The following is a 24,297-nucleotide window of genomic DNA, read 5'->3' as shown; positions in this document are numbered from 1 at the left end:
AGCAATCTCTGTTAGCCTAAATAAATATGTTAGCCTTTAGTTACTGGTCTCGCCTCAGTCTGTCAGCTGCTGTTCTCGGTACTAAACAATATTTAAGAAATCTTAAAATAACTGTGCAAGGATGACATTATGTTGAAGAAGATTGTCAGTAATCCAGGTAGAGTTGTCTGAAAGTTGATACATAACTGGACTTTTCTTTTTGGTTTGAAACCTTTCGCTGCTTCATTTCAAACAAAAAAAGAACCGAGTCCAGGGATGACTTCAATAAGAAAATGTCTGTAATTGAGCACCATCTAATGACCGAAAGCTGGAACAAAAGCTTTGCACTAGAAACAAGAGAAAGCCTGCTTAGAAGTCTTTTCTGAGCTGATATCATTTAGAGAAGAAAAGCAATAAAAATGGGAAAACATTTATGTTTGGAACACAAGATGCAAACTTCTTAAACCTTTTAAAAGGTTGCACCTTATACTGTAATTTGCAGATGAGTTGCCACATCAGAGGCAATTAAAGACAGGGGAAGCAACCATCAACCTTTCGGTGCTGCAACCTAATAGATGTTAAGGCTTCTTTTGGGTTCAACCTGGCACTATTCCTCTAAAACAATTGCTACACTCTGCTTACACTTACAAATACAGCATGATATTCATTGTATTTATACATGATCAGTGACACCTACCAATGCCTGATATTATATTATATTGATATTATATTATATTATATTATATTATATTATATTATATTAGTATAATTCCCTGCAAGTCCTATAACTGAGTAGGGACTGTATTTGATAATAGAATGATCCCATGCATGGGGAATCACAGAATTATATTGCAAATGTGGGAGTATGTAAACCTCACTTTTTCAGGGGGGGGGGGGGTTCCCAAAAAAATGCCAAAAACCACAATATATGACAGTGGGAGAAACTGTTGCAATAATTTCACTAGATGTTTGTAGAATTCAAAATGCTGAAAACAAATGTCTAATTCCAATAAATTTGGGACTAGACTACTTGAAATGTTTAGTTATCATGCTGATAAATTACTCATGACAAAGGTTCATGGTGGTTTATAGAGAATAAAAAATAAGATACACAATGGCCATTGGAAAACCTCCCTGCAACCATTTATAAAACCAAAACATGAAATAAAACAACGAAGTGACCTAAATAAAATCTGTCAAAAAAACACATGGTAATAACAACAACTGTCATTCATTCATTCTTTGTATTTAACCTTCCTGGAATGTTTGTTTGCTTTTTTCCAGCCTCTTGACAATTATTCATCAAGCTTCCTTCCTTTCTCCCTTCCTGTGAAGAACCCCAGAAGGTCTTTGGTAGGAGGAAGAAAAGCCAGACATTGTGAAACTGAGAACATTCCCATTGATCATTTGGCATCTTTAGAGCTCCACTATTGATTAGCTTAGCCTGAGCAAGGATAGCTAGCAGCACTTTCAACAAGCTCTCAACTCAAGCTCCATGCACTTGGGGATTCCCAAGTGGCCCTAGCAGGCCTCCCAGAAGACTCCTAAGAGCCATAATGGGGCTCGTGGGGACTTCCGGAGGGGATGGGGGGCGCAGCAAGCTCCGGAGAGGGGGGAGCCAGCGAGACTTACCTATAGGCAGGAGGCGGCAGCTCAGTTGGGGCGCAGGGTAGGCCCCACATGGCAGCTTAGGCAGGCAAAGCAGCTTAGGCAGGCAAGCCGCCCAGGAGGTGAGGAGTGCTGGGTGGGTGGGGCGAGCAACCGGGGGAACCAGTTCGGGGGCATGGCAGGCCTGGGTCGCTGCCGGTTCCAGCGACCCAGGCCGCCAAACCACTAAGCCAAACCGGTCCGAACCGGTAAGAACCCATCACTGCACCATACTACAAAAAACATGTTGAGACTTTGGAAAAACTTCAGAGAAGGGCAACAAAGGTGATCAAAGGCATGGAGACTAAAACATATGAAGAATGATTGCAGGATTTGGGTTTGGCTAATTTGGAGAAAAGAAGAATTAGGGGTGACATGATAGCATTCCAATATTTGAGCGGCTGCAACAAAGAGGTCAAATTATTCTCCAAAGCACCAGAGGGCAGGACAAGAAACAATGGTTGGAAACTAATTAAAGAGAGAAACAGCCTGGAATTAGGGAGATATTTCCTAACAGTGAGGACAATTGCCCAGTGGAACAGATTGCCTTCAGAAATTGTGGGAGCACTATCACTGGGGTTTTTTAAGAAGAGACTGGACAGTCACTTATCTGAAATGGTATAGGTTTTCCTGCTTGAGCAGGGGGCTGGACTGGAAGACCTCCAAGGTTCCTTCCAGCTCTATTCTATTCTAATTCTAATTCTAACTCATTCCCACTCACATTGCACATCTGCAGGAAAATATTGAGACTGAATATTTTAACATGTCATTAGAAATGCTGAGAAGACCAAATGTAGCATTCATATTAATTTAAGCTCTTTCCCAGAAAACTGCATACACTTAAAAAAAATATAAGACTGCTTGGTTATTACTAAGGCTGGTACCACACTTCATATCTGCACACATATATCCTAGGTTAGCAAGAACTCAATATGTACGAAGGCGAATACCAATAAGGAATTGGCAGCTGTAGTTTGACATTGTTGTATATGCTGTCCTCAACACTCAATGACTCTGCCAGCCTATAAAAATATTCATGCAATTTAAATAAGACAGTTCATTGATTATTTGCAAAACTATTATATTAAGAGTAGAAATGTTAACAGTAATATACAACAAGAAAAGCAATATATGGGGAAACGTCATGGCATAAATTGCTCAAATTTCAGTTGGGCTTTAAATTATAATTTCCCATAGGCTCAAATTACAAGATTTTTATTTTATTTTTTTGCTACTGTCCAGTTAACTAGATGAACATTGAAGTCTTTTGGAAAACTTTCATACTGACTTTTGTGATAGCTTCATCTTCCTAAAGTTAAGGGGGAAATATCCACCAGAGGCAACTAATCGTGCAGATGCTCCCAAGGCAACAGTTGGACTGCATGGAATACAGAATTTTGAAGAGCCCTGAAGCTCAGCAGTAAAGACCAAGGCATTGTCACCAAGGGCACAAGGTTCAAAGTAATCATTAGCATTATATACAGAAATTGTTTGAGTTCCAGGAGCACCATTAACCGTGTTCTCTGAAGCAGGTCCTCCTACGTAGTAAAGAGAAGAAAAAGTGGTCAGAAATTATTTGTTATAGGGCTTAGATCCTGTTTTGCCCTGACCAATCTCACTTTAACTAGTTCCCATTTCTATAATGTAAGTATAGATTCTGTTTTCCCACATCTTCTCCTTAAATTATTCTAATTCCACTTTTGATTAAGCTAACATGAAGTTATATAAAGTTACTCAACAAAACCCAATTTTCATCATGAACAGGAAGTGCTGAGTAGAGGAAGCTGTTCTCATGTCCCTAAAGGAAACCTCTGTCTAGACTGCATGATGATTTCTTATTTGAAACATGAAGACCAATAGAATCTGCTGTGTAAACCAGTACCCAATATTTCCCCATTTCCACCCCTAGCTCTCTCATATTTTCACTTTAAATGTTAACTCTTTCAGAATCAGTATGTTCCATATTATTCTGGTTAGCCACCATTCCTGATATCTCAGAATTTATCTCTTCTGGGATTCAAAAGAGACTTCCTATAGTTCAAAAGTTGATCATTTTGTAATCTCTACTGAATCTGAGTTTGTAGTATCAGTTCAGCTACAAATCCATTTTAAAAGGGTATGATATTTTAGGAACAAATTTAATAATACTATAGCAATAGCAAAGTTAGCATCATTAGAAGATCAATGAATAAATATACCATGCAACACTGATGTTGATGGAGGAAGCTGGGAATGGCAAGCAGACGATTTGTTTACATCTGATTCATTTTGACTCAGCTTTCCTGGTTTCTTGGAATGAGCAATGGAAACATAAAACTCTTCTAATGTTTGTGAAAAAGAATCAGGTATATCTCCAACAGAGGATTCTGTCTGCAGTCAAGTAAAAAGAAAAAAGAAACCTGCTTTAAAACACAGGATATCCATTTGACGGACATTGTTACAATTAAAAAAAAACATCTGAAACAAAGGCTTCATATGGCATAGGTCAGTAATAGCTAACCTTTTTCTATAGGTGTTCCAAAATTGCCCTTGTGTACCCACCCACCTGCGCAAGCGCCTCCCCGCTTGCACATGACCCCCCTCTCATGTATGCACATGACCCCACACAGAGGAGGGGAGTTTTTTGAAGGAAGCTTTCGTGAAGACTGGGGAGGGAGAAAATGGCCTTCCCCACCCTCCGGAAGGCCGAAAATCAGAGGACCGGAGCACACATGTGTGCCGGAGCTGAGGGCTGCCGTGTGGCAAATATGGCTTTGCGTGCCATCTGTGTCAAGCGTGTCATAGGTTCACCATCATGGGAATAAGTGGTCACATAAATTTGGAATGGCAAATACGGCAAAAGATCTGAAAACTCTAACAATACACCTATATTTTGCATAACTTTTAACAATTGCTATAGACTGAGGAGTATAATTACCTATTTGGGTAATGAAATGTCTGCAAGCAAACAAGCAGGCTCAGAGAGCGACAAGGACTCCACAGTTCGACCCAGTTCAGCTAATATATATTTTCTTCTTTTGGAGTTGCCATAGAACCTACAGCTGTCCAGTCTAATAAACACATTTATCCTAAATAGAAATAGTACAAATCAAATTACCCTGGTTTCTGCCGCCAAGCTCAGAATTTCATTTGGATGTTCCAGACTTGGATCATCTGCTATCTCAATGGCACTGGACACATCCGCGGTCTGCCAAAAAAGAAGGACATTTATTCCAAGCAGAAAATGACCTCCCTCCAACCCTTAAGTCTTAGAGGGAGATCCAACCTTTAAAGTGATGACCAAAGAATCAAAATAGTGAGGAGAGAACAGAGGAAACCAATTTACATACGGAATTGCCTGTACTATGTAGTAGCGGTGCTATGGAAGTACTATGGTAGCAGCGGTGTTGGATATGTTAATATGGAGTGAAGCCTGGGACATAGGCTTCACTCAGGTCTACTTTCCAAGTGGGAAGTGGGAAGGTTTAATTTCATTGGCTGACGCTACCGGCGGGAAAATAGAGCAACCTGAGTGGTTGGGCTGCCAGACAGCTCCCTTTAAGAGAAAGAGTTGTCTGACAACCGGCACGCAGAATGTACCAAGCCTGCAATAAAGAGCTGTAGTCACTATCCTGAGTCCTGCCTCTTCATTCAACTCCATCTTTTAACAAGCAGTGTATCACGCACTGCTATGTTCTCAACAGTACTCCTGTCTGGAGAAGTCAGATCAATTTCTCCATAGTCTCCAAATCTTGATTATGGGATTCACCATGGGGCTGACTTTGAAGGTAAGCAATGTCTCCTTCAAGTCCAGAATAATTTCTGGGGACTTCATGGATATATCTGGGCTGTCTTCTTGACAGCATAGTTTGCCTTTGTTTTCTTCTTAGATGATTTTGACATCCCAATCTAGCCTAACTTAAACTCAGTTTAGGTACTCGCCAGCACTGACCCTGTCCAACTTCTAATCCCGGATATAATCAGACAGGCATTGCTAACTGCTGAAGTGCTGTTAAAAAAAGGAATTTGATATTTTGAATGAAGCAAAAGCCCATTATCAAATCAGCATTGTTGTAGCAACATTAAAGTTCTGATATTGTGTGAAAGCATTCATATCTGTGTCTATCCAATCTGGGAACAGTGTTCTAAATGTAGCTAAATGTCTGCTTCTTACTGAGCTCTCATACTGCTCTCTGAGACCTTAACATCTGTTATTTGAGCAAAGCTTTCAGGCCATTAAGGTTTTTCTAGTAGTGGCATTCATGTTATGAAATACAGGTAGATCTTTACTTACAATTGGTTGCTTAGTGACTGTTTGAAGTTATGGCGGACATACTAATGAACCAGATTCAAAGTTCTGAGAGCTGGGCAACCCAGCTAGTTCTGTGATCGTATTTTGGGCCTGCATTTATGGCTCTTTGTCACTTCCCAGTCATGTAACCACAATTAATATTAAACTTTTGCTTGCCAGAAACCTGCATTTACTTTGCAGAAAATTGGTTCGCTTAACAGACACTGTTCACTTTACGACCAGAGTTTAATGACCTCAAGAAAAGTTATAAAATCAGGTTGGTCACATGATGACCAATTTAGTGACTGGCACAAATTATGACAGTAATTTTGGGCTCAATTACAGTTGTATGTCAGAGAATACATGTACTGTCCCCAAGTACAAATTGAAAGCATTTTAAAGCAAGCATTTATCATTGCCTTAAATTTTCCAAAATATTTTGTTATTCTACTCCATGTGGTATGCTTGCTGGCTGGTAATGATTTCCTAGTCTGTTTTTACTGCCGTGCAGTTTCCTTATTTTAGTATTTTACCATTTTTAGTTACAATCTATTTTCACCAATTTAAAGTTTATGCATACATATAAGATTATGGTTTTCTTTAAAAAAAATCTATATACTACAAACTCTGAATCTTTGGGATAAAAGAGCATTGCCTCTCAACTGAAGCTTTGGATTAGTAACACGAAAAACCAGTAACAAAATCTACCTTTTGAATCACACCTTGGTTGCGTTGGATCTTATTTTTGTTGCCTTCATGACCTGAAGTCTGGTCAGAAACTACCATAATATCAGTATGCAAATTATCAGAAGCATCCTCATTTTTCTTTTTTTCATAATACGATGAAGGCAACCAGTTCTCATCCCAAATTTCTTGGCATAAATACACCGGCTCCAGGTATGGTACTTCAGGATCTGAGGACTGGCTTGCTGTGTGCTAGAAAATGTTTCAATATTGTCATTTTAATTATATATTTAATTTTAAATACAGTATTTTAGAGAATTTGTTCACTGGAAAATCCTGCACAAAATTCAATTTATTAAAAGTAATACAATCACACTTTTGGCCATTTTGTTCAATTCCTACACCATACAAGTAGTCCTTGCTTATTGACTGCCTGTTCAGCAATCACTCAAAGTTGCAAAGGCACTGAAAAAGGAGATTTATGAACAATCTTTAAAGTTCAACTGAATAAATACTCCCACATATTTATGTTTAACTTTTATCACTTTGCAATATTTTATTCATGTACTTTTCTATTTACTATCTTTTCAGTATACAAATAGAAAATGGTAAATAGTTGAAACTATCTTATTTTAAAGACTTCTTTATGTATGCTTCATTTCTCAATCCCACTCACATATCTAATTATGTAATTTCACATTCGTTCATTTAAAAGGAAAAATACTGAAAAATGTATCAATGGAGGCATTAACATTTGATTGCCACAGAAATATTTTAAACATTATGAGGAAATATTTATGTAAGATTATCTCATTCCCTTAGTATAATAATAATAACAACAACAACAACAGTAACAATTGAAGATAAACAGCAAGACAAAATCACAAAATACTGGGACTTGCAAATTGAGGTTGAGCGACTGTGGAAAAAGAAATCATGTGTTGTCCCAATTGTAATTGGAGCCCTTCGAGCAATACCTAAAGGGCTACATCGCTATTTGGAAATTTTAAATTTATCAGATTTGAACATTCTGACTCTACAAAAAACCACCCTACTTGGAACAACTTATATCCTCCAACGTTACCTTAACAGTTCCTAGGTCCTTGGTTAGGGGACTCGAGCTGTTGAGCTACCAACCAGCCCCAAAGGCTTTGAATCTCACCAAAAATTATCATCATCATCATCATCACAACAACAACAACAACAACAACAACAACACTAATAATACTAATAATACTAATAATACTAATAATACTAATAATACTAATAATACTAATAATACTAATAATACTAATACTAATAATACTAATAATACTAATAATACTAATACTAATACTAATACTAATACTACTACTACTACTACTAATAATAATAATAATAATAATAATAATTAACTCCGCCATTGCCGGTTGCAACAGCTAGAAAAATTGAAAGATATGAGGCACGAATCATCCAGTATAAACAAAATCAACAATTTCGATCAGACCAACGGCGTTTTTATCAAAGTCTTAATGTGAATGGTGGCACCAAAAGTCAAAAACCAGAAAAGCAGGCCACAGCTGAATTCTGGAAAGAATTGTGGGGAAATGCAAAGGACTACAATAAGGAAGCAAAGTGGATACATGACTTTGAGGAAAGCATTGGCAACAAACAAATGCAAGTATTAGAAATAACAACTGAGATGGTCAAAAATCGAGTAAAAAAAGTAAAGAATTGGACATCACCTGGAAAGGACCAATTACATGGTTTCTGGCTCAAATATCTGACCAGTTTACATGCAATGTTGGCCAGGCAACTGAATGAAATTTTACAAAATGGTCAAATTGATGAATGGTTGACAACTGGAAAAACATACTTGATTCAGAAAGATGCAACTAAAGGAACAATACCTGAAAACTACAGACCAATAACATGCTTGCCAACAACTTTTAAATTACTCACAGGCATTATTGCAGATAACATTATGGATTATTTGGAAACAAACAACATCTTGCCAGTAGAACAAAAAGGCAACAAAAGAAGGAGTAGGGGCACAAAAGATCAGCTCCTAATTGATAAAATGATATTAGAAAATTGTAAGAAAAGAAAAACGAACTTGAATATGGTCTGGATTGATTATAAAAAAGCATTCGACTCATTGCCACATAGTTGGATCATAAAATGCTTAGAAACAACTGGCATTAGTAAAAATATTACATCTTTCACTGAAAAGGCGATGAAACAATGGAGAACTGAGTTGGCAGTAGGGAATGAGAACTATGGAATGGTTAATATCAAGCCAGGAATTTTCCAGGGTGATTCACTTTCACCTCTTCTCTTCATCATCGCGATGATCCCACTATCAGTAATCTTTAAAAAAATGAAATTAGGCTACCAAACAGCCAAAGAAGCTGAAAAAATTTCACATTTATTATATATGGATGATTTGAAACTCTATGGAAAGTCAGAAATAGAAATCCAATCACTGACAAACACAGTCCGAGTATTCAGCACCGATATTTCAATGCAGTTTGGCATGGAAAAATGTGCCACTGTATCCATAAAAAGAGGCAAAATCACTACATGTGAGGGAATTGAAATGCCCAATGGCCAACTAATTAAATGCAACGAAAATGAAGCTTACAAATACTTAGGCATTTTGCAGTTGGATAACATCAAACATGGACAAATAAAAAATATTGTCAGGAGAGAGTACACCAACAGAGTTAGGAAAATTTTGAAATCTAAATTAAATGGTGGAAATACAATCAAGGCCATAAATACCTGGGCAATACCAGTTATAAGATACACAGCTGGTATAGTTAACTGGACACAAGCTGATTTGGACATTTTGGACCGAAAAACCAGGAAACTAATGACAATGCACTACAGTTTACATCCACGTGGTGACACCGATAGACTATACCTGCCCGACTAGTAATCAATGCCAAATCTGGCGAATCAACTGGCCGCTGTGATACAATCGTATAGTAATAATAATAATAATAATAATAATAATAATAATAATAATAATAATAATAATAATAATAATAATAATAATAACTCCGCCATTGCCGGTCCCAAGCCCGGATGAGAAAGGAGGAGGGTTGGGGTCAGGTTGGCAACCTGGCCCCATAAAAAAAAAAAAAAAAACTCGCCAACCCATACAACATGGTGAAAGAAACGAATAAAAATTCTATACCGCATCGGTCGTCGCGCGGGTTAACAAGGGCCGCGGCGGATGTTGAGGTCCCTGGGCATCCGTCGACAAGTGGGCTACAAGTGGACCAGCCAACAAAACGACAGAAATATAGTGCAGATGAAAATCGTGCCATAATGGCCTGTTATTACAACTCAGAGCCAAAAAAAAGAGGCTATTTAAAGCGAATGTATGATTTATGGAAACAACAATATCCAGATTCAAATGTTAGTGGACAACGACTAGCAGATCAAAGGCGATTTATTATACGAAATAAAGTGTTTAGCGAAGTTGAACTTGAGGAAATTCAGGCAAATGGCAAAAAAACAACAACAACATCACAAGAGGAAATAAGTGATACTCATGACACAACTAAAGAAATCATAGGAGAACTCTCAGAGGAAGCTGCCGGAGAGGAAATAAAAACACTACCACCAGAACTACTTACCATTGAACCAACTGATGAACCAACTCAAAAACAAAATGAACTGAAGGACAAGATCATGGAGCATTTTCTGGCTAGGGAGGAAAGGCAACGTTTACCATCATTAAAAACTGTCCCTAAGAAAATTTTGGGTCCTATCATGAAAATGGTTAATGCAGTGCTTTCAACAATTGAATCGGGATCCATCTTGGAAACAAATCAGTTAATGTACAGTGCAGCTGTAATAGTCACTAATGAACTAGGCATTAAAATCAAAGTACCTAATCACACAATTGAAAAAGCATCAAAGCCAAAGTGGAAAATCCGATTAGAACAAAAAGTCAAAAAATTAAGGGCAGATGCTAGCAACTTAAAGAACATGCATGAGCAACGGCTTAAAAACAGAAAAATCATAGATCAGCTAATCAGAAGATATAGATTGGATACAAGAAACATCAATGAAGCTGTAGAGATTGTAAAACAGCAGATAACAGCAACAGCTAGAAAAATTGAAAGATATGAGGCACGAATCATCCAGTATAAACAAAATCAACAATTTCTATCAGACCAACGGCGTTTTTATCAAAGTCTTAATGTGAATGGTGGCACCAAAAGTCAAAAACCAGAAAAGCAGGCCACAGCTGAATTCTGGAAAGAATTGTGGGGAAATGCAAAGGACTACAATAAGGAAGCAAAGTGGATACATGACTTTGAGGAAAGCATTGGTAACAAACAAATGCAAGTATTAGAAATAACAACTGAGATGGTCAAAAATCGAGTAAAAAAAGTAAAGAATTGGACATCACCTGGAAATGATCAATTACATGGTTTCTGGCTCAAATATCTGACCAGTTTACATGCAATGTTGGCCAGGCAACTGAATGAAATTTTACAAAATGGTCAAATTGATGAATGGTTGACAACTGGAAAAACATACTTGATTCAGAAAGATGCAACTAAAGGAACAATACCTGAAAACTACAGACCAATAACATGCTTGCCAACAACCTTTAAATTACTCACAGGCATTATTGCAGATAACATTATGGATTATTTGGAAACAAACAACATCTTGCCAGTAGAGCAAAAAGGCAACAAAAGAAGGAGTAGGGGCACAAAAGATCAGCTCCTGATTGATAAAATGATATTAGAAAATTGTAAGAAAAGAAAAACGAACTTGAATATGGTCTGGATTGATTATAAAAAAGCATTCGACTCATTGCCACATAGTTGGATCATAAAATGCTTAGAAACAACTGGCATTAGTAAAAATATTACATCCTTCACTGAAAAGGCGATGAAACAATGGAGAACTGAGTTGGCAGTAGGGAATGAGAACTATGGAATGGTTAATATCAAGCGAGGAATTTTCCAGGGTGATTCACTTTCACCTCTTCTCTTCATCATTGCGATGATCCCACTATCAGTAATCTTAAAAAAAATGAAATTAGGCTACCAAACAGCCAAAGAAGCTGAAAAAAATTCACATTTATTATATATGGATGATTTGAAACTCTATGGAAAGTCAGAAATAGAAATCCAATCACTGACAAACACTGTCCGAGTATTCAGCACCGATATTTCAATGCAGTTTGGCATGGAAAAATGTGCCACTGTATCCATAAAAAGGGGCAAAATCACTACATGTGAGGGAATTGAAATGCCCAATGGCCAACTAATTAAATGCAACGAAAATGAAGCCTACAAATACTTAGGCATTTTGCAGTTGGATAACATCAAACATGGACAAGTAAAAAATATTGTCAGGAGAGAGTACACCAACAGAGTTAGGAAAATTTTGAAATCTAAATTAAATGGTGGAAATACAATCAAGGCCATAAATACCTGGGCAATACCAGTTATAAGATACACAGCTGGTATAGTTAACTGGACACAAGCTGATTTGGACATTTTGGACCGAAAAACAAGGAAACTAATGACAATGCACTACAGTTTACATCCACGTGGTGACACTGATAGACTATACCTGCCCCGAAAATCAGGTGGCAGAGGATTATTACAAGTGAAGCAAATAGTTGAAGAAGAAAAACATGCACTAGCTGATTATTTAAAAGAAAGTCAAGAACATCTATTAATCGAAGTAAAGAACAAAAATCTACTGAAGGCCCAACAGACGAAACAAGAATACAGAAAAGATGTGATAAAATCAAGAATGGAGAGTTGGCAGAACAAAGCCTTACATGGTCAATTTCTGGAAAAAATAAAAGATAAAGTGGACAGTGAAAAAACTTGGTTATGGTTAACAACAGGTACATTAAAGAAAGAAACAGAGTCACTAATCCTGGCTGCGCAAGAACAAGCTATCCGAACAAATGCCATTAAGGCCAAAATCGAAAAATCCTCTGATGATGCCAAATGCAGACTCTGCAAAGAAGTTGATGAAACTGTTGACCACATACTCAGCTGCTGTAAAAAAATCGCGCAGACTGATTATAAATTGCGGCACAATTCAGTAGCACAAATGATCCACTGGAATTTGTGCAAAAATTATAATATTAAAACAACAACAAACTGGTGGGAACATAAGCCTGAAAAAGTCACCGAAAATCAGATGGTCAAGATCCTGTGGGATTTTCGTATACAAACAGACAAAGTACTAGCGCATAACACACCAGACATCACACTGGTTGAGAAAAAGAAGGTTACAATCATAGACATCGCAATACCAGGTGATAGCAGAGTTGAGGAGAAGGAACATGAAAAAGTCACGAAATACCAGGACTTAAAAATTGAAATCCAACGATTATGGCACAAACCAGCAGTGGTAATTCCAGTGGTAATCGGCACACTGGGTGCTATTCCAAAAGCACTGGAATTACATTTAAAACAGTTAAAACTTGACAAAATCACCATCAGTCAAATGCAAAAAGCTGCACTGCTTGGATCTGCACGTATATTACGAAAATACGTTACGACGTCCTAGGCCCCTGGGTGGGGCCCAACTAGTAATCAATGCCAAATCCGGCGAATCAACTGGCCGCTGTGATACAATCGTATAATAATAATAATAATAATAATAATAATAATAATAATAATAATAATAATAATAATAATAATAATAATAATAATAATAATAATAATAATTTATCACAAACTGATTTGGACATTTTGGACCGAAAAACCAGAAAACTAATGACAATGCACTACAGTTTACATCCACGTGGTGACACTGATAGACTATACCTGCCCCGAAAATCAGGTGGCAGAGGATTATTACAAGTGAAGCAAATAGTTGAAGAAGAAAAACATGCACTGGCTGATTATTTAAAAGAAAGTCAAGAACATTTATTAATCGAAGTAAAGAACAAAAATCTATTGAAGGCCCAACAGACGAAACAAGAATACAGAAAAGATGTGATAAAATCAAGAATGGAGAGTTGGCAGAACAAAGCATTACATGGTCAATTTCTGGAAAAAATAAAAGATAAAGTGGACAGTAAAAAAACTTGGTTATGGTTAACAACAGGTACATTGAAGAAAGAAACAGAGTCACTAATGCTGGCTGCGCAAGAACAAGCTATCCGAACAAATGCCATTAAGTCCAAAATCGAAAAATCCTCTGATGATGCCAAATGCAGACTCTGCAAAGAAGTTGATGAAACTGTTGACCACATACTCAGCTGCTGTAAAAAAATCACGCAGACTGACTATAAAATGCGGCACAATTCAGTAGCACAAATGATCCACTGGAATTTGTGCAAAAATTATAATATTAAAACAGCAACAAACTGGTGGGAACATAAGCCTGAAAAAGTCATTGAGAGTCAGATGGTCAAGATCTTGTGGGATTTTCGCATACAAACGGATAAAATACTGGCGCATAATACACCAGACATCACACTGGTTGAGAAAAATAAGGTTACAATCATAGACATCGCAATACCAGGTGATAGCAGGGTCGCCGAGAAGGAATATGAAAAAATCACGAAATACCAGGACTTAAAAATCGAAATCCAACGATTATGGCACAAACCAGCAGTGGTAATTCCAGTGGTAATCGGCACACTGGGTGCTATTCCAAAAGCACTGGAATTACATTTAAAACACTTAAAAATTGACAAAATCACCATCAGTCAAATGCAAAAAGCTGCACTGCTTGGATCCGCACGTATATTACGAAAATACGTTACGATGTCCTAGGCCCCTGGGTGGGGCCCGACTAGTAATCAATGCCAAATCCGGCGAATCAACTGGCCGCTGTGATACAATCGTATAGTAGTAATAATAATAATAATAATAATAATAATAATAATAACAACAACAACAACAACTCCGCCATTGCCGGTCCCAAGCCCGGATGAGAAAGGAGGAGGGTTGGGGTCAGGTTGGCAACCTGGCCCCATAAAAAAAAAAAAAAAAAAAAAACTCGCCAACTCATACAACATGGTGAAAGAAACGAATAAAAATTCTATACCGCATCGGTCGTCGCGCGGGTTAACAAGGGCCGCGGCGGATGTTGAGGTCCCTGGGCATCCGTCGACAAGTGGGCTACAAGTGGACCAGCCAACAAAAGGACAGAAATATAGTGCAGATGAAAATCGTGCCATAATGGCCTGTTATTACAACTCAGAGCCAAAAAAAAGAGGCTATTTAAAGCGAATGTATGATTTATGGAAACAACAATATCCAGATTCAAATGTTAGTGGACAACGACTAGCAGATCACAGGCGATTTATTATACGAAATAAAGTGTTTAGCGAAGTTGAACTTGAGGAAATTCAGGCAAATCTGCACGTATATTAAGAAAATACGTTACGACGTCCTAGACCCCTGGGTGGGGCCCGACTAGTAATCAATGCCAAATCTGGCGAAACAACTGGCCGCTGTGATACAATTGTATAATAATAATAATAATAATAATAATAATAATAATAATAAGAAGAAGAAGAAGAAGAAGAAGAAGAAGAAGAAGAAGAAGAAGAAGAAGAAGAAGAAGAAGAAGAAGAAGAAGAAGAAGAAGAAGAAGAAGAAGAAGCAGCAGCAGCAGCAGCAGCAGCAGCAGCAGCTATGGACAGGAAGACCAGTAAAATAATGACAATTATGTTGATAGAATCTACTTATCAAGGAAATTATGTGGGTGTAGAATATTGTATGTATACCAGACTTGAGTTGAAAGAAGAAAAAGGGGCATTGGAATACTATCTGAAGGACATTGCAGTCTCCTGCTGTGGCTTTCCCATCTGCAAATGATTGCTATAGTTGGATTGGACAGCCACAAAACACCCATTTACTAGAAAGTAAACCAGAGGGATACTCTTTCATTACCTCCCTATACTGTTCACTACCATACTACTTTTCTTCTTCTTCTAGATAAGCGAGTGTAATTTTGGAGGCTGATGTTCTGCTACGCATCATGCCAACACTCCTTTTAATTTAAAAATATGAAGAGAGATTGTGAAGGAAGTCAGGTCAATGCTAAATGATTGTAAAGTGCTGCAGTACACAATGCAAGGCACCCAGAAAAATTGTTTGCTTTTGACTTTAGAGAATCCATCTGGCTCAAGGTAATATTTTTTGGGTTCACCCAACCATACAACCAGAGAAAAATACATGAGGAGCAATTATCAGATGTTCAGATTTTCCCACCTGTAAAACTTCTTCACTATTGCAAGTCTCTGTATTTGTTCCTGGGAAGTTTACAAGAAAATCCTGCTGAAGCAATGAAGGGTCTGCTTCTGTGAAATCAGCATGTTGGTTTCTGTGCGGTTTCATATATAGCGTAAAAGGATTTAACTCTTTGAAGCCCTGTTAAAAGTAAAAACAAAGAAATATTTAATAGCTTCCAGCCTGACCTTAGAAACAAGCTGCAACCCAGGGTGGTTAATGGTATGCGGGAAAGACCTTGGGCAAAGAGTGGCTGCCAGGGGATGGTCACATAAGAAATAGTGTAGCTCACAACTATAGTAGCTGGGGCAAGAGGCTCAGAAGAGATCCTCTGCCGTTTCTTCAGCTGTAATAGAGACGGGGGAAGAGAATGACTGCATTTTCAGACTTGCAAGGTTCTGTCAAGGTAGCTTACAACAAAATAGAATTAACTCATCTGGTTCTGATTTTTATCTGTTTAGCATACAAGGTCGTCAGGATGAAACATTACTTCTTTTCATTTGCTATTTTCATACAGCTCAGTTTGAGGACTTCAGTTCTATTTATATGATGCTATCTGTACCTGAAGGTAGAGTTACAAACAGAACACTAATTTGTTAATTAGGTATGATGCCAATCCATCAATAGGCTTGTTTTCCTAATATTGATTTTTGATTTATAGTTTGATTAGAAAATTTAGGCTGTTTTAAAGGTAATTTTATGGAACCTATTTCTTTATGTCCAGGTTACTTTTTAAAACTTTTTTTAAAAACGTGAAAACTTTTTTAGAGAGATAATTGATACGTTTTTTTAAAAATGTACAATTATATCGCTTTAGCAATTGTAAAAAATTAACTCCCTCTTCCAATATGGATTTCTTTGACACAATCTCAATTTCCCTTATGATTGCCTTGTTTCATTTTTTTTCTTTTTGGTCCAGCTCAAGCCAGTCTGAGAATTCCTTGCCATAATTCAGCACTGAGACCCTGCCCCATCATAACTTATCTTCCGTTTACCTTGGAAGGAATGTTCTCCCTACAAATGAGTGCATGACCCTCTGATTTCAAAACATTGTGCAAGTAGACGTCGTCATCGGAACTGGTATCACAAAGGAAGAGGTAAAGGACATCATTTATATATTCATCTACCAATCCCACCAGCAATTTCAGCTCACACAGTCTTCGGAATTCCTTTATAGCACTGACAGACCAATCACCCTTTATGCAGGAAAAAAAGAGAGGATAAAGAAGAATATAAAATAAACCAAAGTTTAAATTTAGAATCAGAAAAGCACAAATTCAAGTATTCTCTCAGTCATGGAAGCTTTCAGAATAATCTCTATTTTTCAGCCTATTGTTATTTTTGGAAAATTTGGAGGAAATAATGTTGTGCTATGTATGTTGCATTCAACCCTGGGGCGGGAAGGGATACAAATTTAATAAATAATTATATTTGCTTTGTTTTTCTTGATTTTTTGCCAGTCTGTTTTAAAAAGATCAGCATTTTAAATTTAATTTCTTTCCTTGTTAATAAATCATCTAACTTTTCTTCTCTTTACCTGCTTTTAAATTTTCAGTGATGTATTCATTCCCTGACTTGTTCAACAGTTCCAATATTTAAATTCTGATGCTAACATTGCTCTGTAAGCAACACAAACCTTATTCTTTCCCAATGTTGCAACTTATTTTTTCTTTGAACCCGTTTCAATTGTTTATAAATTATTTAAATCTAAAAAAAATCCAGACACTAAAATACAATAAGCAAAATATTAAAATCAATACACAAACTACATGAAATTACTCCAGAATCCTACCTAGTACTTCCCTGCTCTGTTGTTCCATCCTTGACTCCACCTCTCACTTAATATCAACCCAATCTTTACCCTTTAACCAATCAGCTAGCCCAAAGCCCTCTAGTTTTAGTCATTTTCTATTTTTATGCTGAGAAAAAATGTGCATACGTATGAGACAATAGCTAATACAGGCAGATGTGGAATCAAATACTTTTTATTTTCATTTACTCAAAAGTTTTGTGACTTCTGATACACATACACATACACATGTATGTCATTCATTGACAGAACAAGATAGGTTTAGGTTAATTTAACCTGGCAAATGTGAGTTAATATAGTGGGCAAAGAGGGATTGTATAGGACTTTTTCATGTATGTGTATCATTTTCTTTCCTTCTGTTTTTCTCAAGAGGGATTCTTAAGTTCAGTGTTATCTTCCTTTCTGCTAAATAAGGCACAGACCTCTGGATTCAGGAGAAGCCTTTTCAGGAATAGATGAACATGCTTCAAGATGTAAGTACGGTATGTATTTACTACTGCGTCTAAATTCACCTAAAGTGAAACAGATCCTCAGAAAAAGATAAGATGTTGTCTTGAATACTTTGGTACATAACATATTCCAGGAGGCAATCAAACTATGTGAAGGATACAGGTCAATTCTTGATCAGACATCAAGCTTGTTACAACAAATTTCAAGGACTACAACATAGGTTTCCTTACAACAGATTATTTTTATTTAGTATGTGGCATCTACAGAGGTCATGCAATCACTTCTATACAAATAATATAAAAAGAGTCAGTGCAGATTTTACTCTGCTAGTTGTTGCTGACTATAGGAGGCGATGTTCATCTCCATTTCAAGGCCATTGAGCCAGTGCTGTCCAAGACACTTCCATGGTGATATGGTCAGCATGAAGTCACATAGCGCTATTACTTTCCCTATTTATCTATTCGAATTTGCATGCTGCTAGGTTGGCAGGATCTGGAGTGAGGATGGAGCTCACCTCATGCATGGCATTCGGATCTCAAACCTGGGCTGCTGTGTCTTAACCACTGAGTGATCAGTGTGTGTGTGTGTGTGTGTGTGTGTGTGTGTGTGTGTGTGTAGATGTACATATACAATACAATGTACTAGATAAAATATATCTAGATAATAAATTCCAAATCATTGGTACAATCTGTGCTAGATATAATGGAGAAAACAACATAAATCTTACAGCATTTGATAATCACGTATTCTAATATATTATCTGACTAACCTCACCATTAGTTTTATATAACTTGTGCTTTAGCCATTTCCTGGGTTGACTCATTCAGGAGTTTCTTCATCTTGAGCTTCTCAAAAAATTGTGATTATCTCTTCAGTTATCACCGATCTATTCCCCAGATGAGAACCAAACAAATAGGAAATTACATACCTTGCTTGGCTTCACCCAGGCTAAACAACCAGGGATAACTTGGGCAGGAAGTTTTGCATAGCAATGTCTGTTGGAAGAATGTCATAATAGGCTAATTCAGATTTATCAACAAAATATGATTTGATGTTGTTCTCCAATCCCTTTATGTTTTTGATTCAGATAACACTTTAAGCAATAAACCATATTTTGTAAACCATTATGCCTTTATGCATACACTACTAAGCCAAAACCAAACAAAACTTCACGATAGCTTGGTTCAGTGAGTGATCCCACCAGACATACGCACATCACATACACACATTACAGAATACTCTGTTGAAAGATTCAGAGCACAGCTTAACAGGTTGGCAAAACAATCAAAACTTGTAAAACAAATGTTTTGTTTTCTTCCTTTTAAAAAAATGTTTCTATGAACTGGTTAGATGCTGGGAAAAGCTGCAATACAAACAGTTCAGAAAACCATCACATTCATTTCCATTCACATATAATACTAAGTAATAGATGCAATTGGCAAATAAACGACAATCTGGTTTCCACCTGAGGTTCACTACTCTGAAGTGACCCACACTTCATTCACTTCTGTTTTCAGAGCATGCAAAGCCAAAACAAACAAGCCACATTAGGATTGGCATCAAATGTGAAACTGGACAGGGATTGTGTCTATACCTGCCATTTTATCTGTGTTAATGAACTACAGTATTGGTCATCTCTAATATTCTCTTGCTTTAATAGCACATAATAGTTTACCATGTTTAGATGTTCTGGCAAACTATCCAACAGAATCCACAAAATTCTGGACATTAGAATGTATGAGTACAGCCTTCTCTAATCTTTAATCTTATTTTCAGATTAAAACACACTTTAACACAAATAAATATTTTAAACTTTTAACTGGTTGGATAAACTAAATTATTAAAATTCTTCAGGGTTGGAACATGAGCTTGATGGTCCTTGGATGTTTGCAAAGGCAAGGAACACACCATTTTATTATTGAATAAAACAAAAAAAAACCATATAACTGTCAGATGTATTACAATTATGTCACAAAATTCCAAAATAATAGACAGTCCTCAAACTAAATAGCAACATTTCTGGAGACTATGTTTTGATGATATTATTATTATTACCCAATTTTGATAAAACAAATCACATTTTAGTATACCATGTTGCCCAAATTCAGCACTTGCACAACATGTAAATACAGGTAATCTGCAACTTGTGACCACTGCATTTTGATCAATGCGATGCAGCCATTAAGTGAGTCATATCTTGAGTTTACTATCCTTTTTGGTGCAGTTGTGAAGTAAATCAACATGATTGTTAAGTGAATTACACAGTAATTAAGCAAATCCAGCTTCCCACATTCACTTTGCTTGTTGGAAGCTATCTGGGAATGTTGTAAATTGCAATCACATGACCCTGGAATTCTGCAATGGTCCTAAACACATCCTAGTTGCCAAATGCCCAAATTTGGTCATGTGCCTGTAGGGACACTGCAATGGTCGTGTGAGGACCTGTCATAATTTTTTTCAGTGTCATCATAAATTTGAATAACGGTTAAACCAATCATCATAAGTCAAAGATGAGCTACAGTGGGGCAAAAAAGTATTTAGTCAGCCACCAATGGTGCAAGTTCTCCCACTTAAAAAGATGAGAGAGGCCTGTAATTGGCATCATAGGTAGACCTCAACTATATGAGACAAAATGTAAAAAAAAAGACCAAACAATCACATTGGCTGATTTGGAAAGAATTTATTTGTAAATTATGGTGGAAAATAAGTATTTGGTCACCTACAAACAAGCAAGATTTCTGGCTCTCACAGACCTGTACCACCTTCTTTAAGAGGCTCCTCTGTCCTGCACTCATTACCTGTATCAATAACACCTGTTTGAACTTGTTATCAGTATAAAAGACACCTATCCACAACCTCAAACAGTCACACTCCAAACTCCACTATGGTGAAGACCAAAGAGCTGTCAAAGGACACCAGAAACAAAATTGTAGACCTGCACCAGGCTGGGAAGACTGAATCTGCAATAGGCAAGCAGCTTGGTGTGAACAAATCAACTGTGGGAGCAATAATTAGAAAATGGAAGACATACAAGACCACTGATAATCTCCCTCGATCTGGGGCTCCACGCAAGATCTCACGCCGTGGGGTCAAAATGATCCCAAGAACGGTGAGCAAAAATCCCAGGATCACACGGGGGGACCTAGTGAATGACCTGCAGAGAGCTGGGACCAATGTAACAAAGGCTACCATCAGTAACACACTACGCCGCCAGGGACTCAGATCCTGCAGTGCCAGACGTGTCCCCCTGCTTAAGCCAGTCTATGTCCAGGCCCATCTGAAGTTTGCTAGAGAGCATTTGGATGATCCAGAAGAGGATTGGGAGAATGTCATATGATCAGATGAAACTAAAATAGAACTGTTTGGTAGAAACACAACTCGTCGTGTTTGGAGGAGAGAGAATGCTGAGTTGCATCCAAAGAACACCATACCTACTGTGAAGCATGGGAGTGGCAACATCATGCTTTGGGGCTGTTTCTCTGCAAAGGGACCAGGACGATTGATCCGTGTACAGGACAGAATGAATGGGGCCATGTATCATGAGATTTTGAGTGCAAACCTCCTTCCATCAGCAAGGGCATTGAAGATGAAACGTGGCTGGGTCTTTCAACATGACAATGATTCCAAACATACCGCCCGGGCAACGAAGGAGTGGCTTTGTAAGAAGCATTTCAAGGTCCTGGAGTGGCCTAGCCAGTCTCCAGATCTCAACCCCATAGAAAACCTTTGGAGGGAGTTGAACGTCCGTGTTGCCCAGCGACAGCCCCAAAACATCACTGCTCTAGAGGAGATCTGCATGGAGGAATGGGCCAACATACCAGCAACAGTGTGTGCCAACCTTGTGAAGACTTACAGAAAACGTTTGACCTCTGTCATTGCCAACAAAGGATATATAACGAAATATTGAGATGAACTTTTGATATTGACCAAATACTTATTTCCCACCATAATTTACAAATAAATTATTTCCAAATCAGCCAATGTGATAGTTTGGGGTTTTTTTTACATTTTGTCTCTCATGGTTGAGGTCTACCTATGATGCCAATTACAGGCCTCTCTCATCTTTTTAAGTGGGAGAACTTGCACAATTGGTCGCTGACTAAATACTTTTTTGCCCCACTGTATATCATTTACCTGTCTTATATATCTTACTTTAAACGTGGTCTAAAATGTCAGATTAATGGCTAACTAATCAATCTATCAAGAACAAAATGGGAGGCTAAAATCAAAGTGGAGTACAAATAGTTCTTGACATATACAATACAATACAATACAATAGAAGAGTTGGAAGGGACGTTGGAGGTCTTCTAGTCCAACCCCCTGCCTAGGCAGGAAACCCTATGCCGTTTCAGACAGATGGCTATCCAACATCTTCTTAAAGACTTCCAGTGTTGGGCCATTCACAACTTCTGGAGGCAAGATGTTCCACTGATTAATTGTTCTAACTGTCAGGAAATTTCTCCTCAGTTCTAAGTTGCTTCTCTCCTTGATTAGTTTCCACCCATTGCTTCTTGTTCTACCCTCAGGTGCCTTGGAGAATAGTTTGACTCCCTCTTCTTTGTGGCAACCCCTGAGATATTGGAACACTGCTATCATGTGTCCCCTAGTCCTTCTTTCTCTTATACTAAACATACCCAGTTCCTGCAACCGTTCTTCATATGTTTTAGTGTCCAGTCCCCTAATCATCTTTGTTGCTCTTCTCTGCACTCTTTCCAGAGTCTCCACATCTTGTCTACATCGTGGCAACCAGAACTGAATGCAGTATTCCAAGTGTGGCCTTACCAAGGCATTATAAAGTGGTATTAACACTTCACGTGATCTTGATTCTATCCCTGATATAATGATATATGATCGTATATGATCATATATATATGATATATATGATCGTAATGGAGTCTGCCCATTAGGGTAGTATTTTGTAATGGTCATAAAATGATTTTATGGCTTTTTTGAGAGCTGTTAAATGAATACCTTGATTATAAAGCAAATGCCACAGTCATTAAGCAAACGCTGCAGTTCTTAAGTGAAGCAATGGTTTGTGATGAGTGTAGTTTGCCAAAAGCCAGAGGTGCCACAAAACCATCATAAATGCGGCAATATTGTCAAGTGTCCAAAGTTTGTTCACATGACTGCAGAGGGGACCTAAAGCCAGAACTTCCAATCCAGGTCATGTTTCCTTTTTTAGGTTGTCGTAATTTTGAACAGTCACTAAGCAACTGGCTGTGTATAGAGGACTTCTTGTAAAATTGTTCCTGTAGCATATGTGGGAGTTTTTTTCTCTTAAAAAAACCAAAAAAATAAAACCAACACTCCACTCCACCCTGTACACCTTTTTAAGGCGGTAGAGAAAGGATTAGCTTTTCCTGGCCTTCCAATGGATCCTGAGCTCAACAAAGCTATAATAATAATGATCAGAAAGTGAGAATAGCATTCACCTTCCACTCAAAAGGTTGAGAGTTCAATCCTAGGTAATAGCAGATGTTTTTCTTTCAGGACGCAAAGAGAAAGTATCTGCTGCAAACTTCATGTAGGCATTAGGAAAGGCAGCTGGCCAGTAAATCCTCAACTCTTTTTAGTTGCCCCAACTTAACCCCAAATTAAGGAATTATGGGGTCATAAAAAAATAATAATCATAAAATGTAATCAGTATAAAAGTTGATGTATATCTGATATTGGCGCAAAAGGGAGAAGACAATAAGGATCTTATTTTTTCAGTCTGTGCAGTGACTGCCAGATTAATGTCCCAATCTCAATCAACATTAAGCCTAAACTATAGCATGTGATAATGGAGTAATGAAAGACTTTTATGTCATTATACAACTTTAAAGATAGTTTACTTACTTGAGTAACCGCAGTGAAGATTTGTGAGCTATTGTTATATTTCCAAAGTCTGGGTAAAACACTTCCACTTCTTGGTCATTAAGGAGTCGATGAATGATAACTCGGTACCACCATTTGTCTTTAGAATTCTTTACACAACAAAGCTGGCCAGGACGGATGAAGGTTTCAGGTATGACATAACGATTAGCTACATATTTACTAGAATAGCATCGTCTGAAAGAGAAGATTCAAATGTATCACCACTGTAGCTTCTCTGGGGGAGTCTGGTACTACCTTTTCAATTTAACAAATTTATTAAAATGTATAAGCTTACACCAGCTACAGCTCTGCAGTCTGAAAAGGTGCTACCAGACACCTTTTTTTTGGCTACCATACACTAATACAACTTT

The 24,297-nt window shown here is 37.6% G+C and overlaps 1 protein-coding gene across 4 annotated transcripts in view; it reads right to left on the bottom strand.

Annotated features, from left to right (window-relative positions):
• Positions 1-2,671: 2,671 nt before the first annotated feature.
• Positions 2,672-24,297, bottom strand: part of TDRD5 (tudor domain containing 5) — a 37,515-nt gene continuing 15,889 nt past the window's right edge. For 3 of the 4 annotated variants that reach the window (XM_081947167.1, XM_081947165.1, XM_081947166.1), the window contains exons 11-18: positions 23,909-24,121; positions 18,996-19,062; positions 16,803-17,003; positions 15,790-15,948; positions 6,605-6,832; positions 4,724-4,813; positions 3,825-3,996; positions 2,672-3,164 (exon numbers count right to left, since the gene is read on the bottom strand). In XM_081947167.1, the coding sequence (XP_081803293.1) occupies positions 2,905-3,164; positions 3,825-3,996; positions 4,724-4,813; positions 6,605-6,832; positions 15,790-15,948; positions 16,803-17,003; positions 18,996-19,062; positions 23,909-24,121 (1,390 nt within the window). In that variant the 3' untranslated portion in view covers positions 2,672-2,904. The remainder of the gene's footprint in view (positions 3,165-3,824; positions 3,997-4,723; positions 4,814-6,604; positions 6,833-15,789; positions 15,949-16,802; positions 17,004-18,995; positions 19,063-23,908; positions 24,122-24,297) is intronic. The other variant, XM_081947168.1, reaches the window with a different exon arrangement.

This window comes from Natrix helvetica (genome assembly GCF_964273705.1).
Source record: "Natrix helvetica genome assembly, chromosome: 3".
Taxonomy (NCBI): Eukaryota; Metazoa; Chordata; class Lepidosauria; order Squamata; family Natricidae; genus Natrix; species Natrix helvetica.
This window is presented reverse-complemented; position numbering and strand designations above follow the sequence as displayed.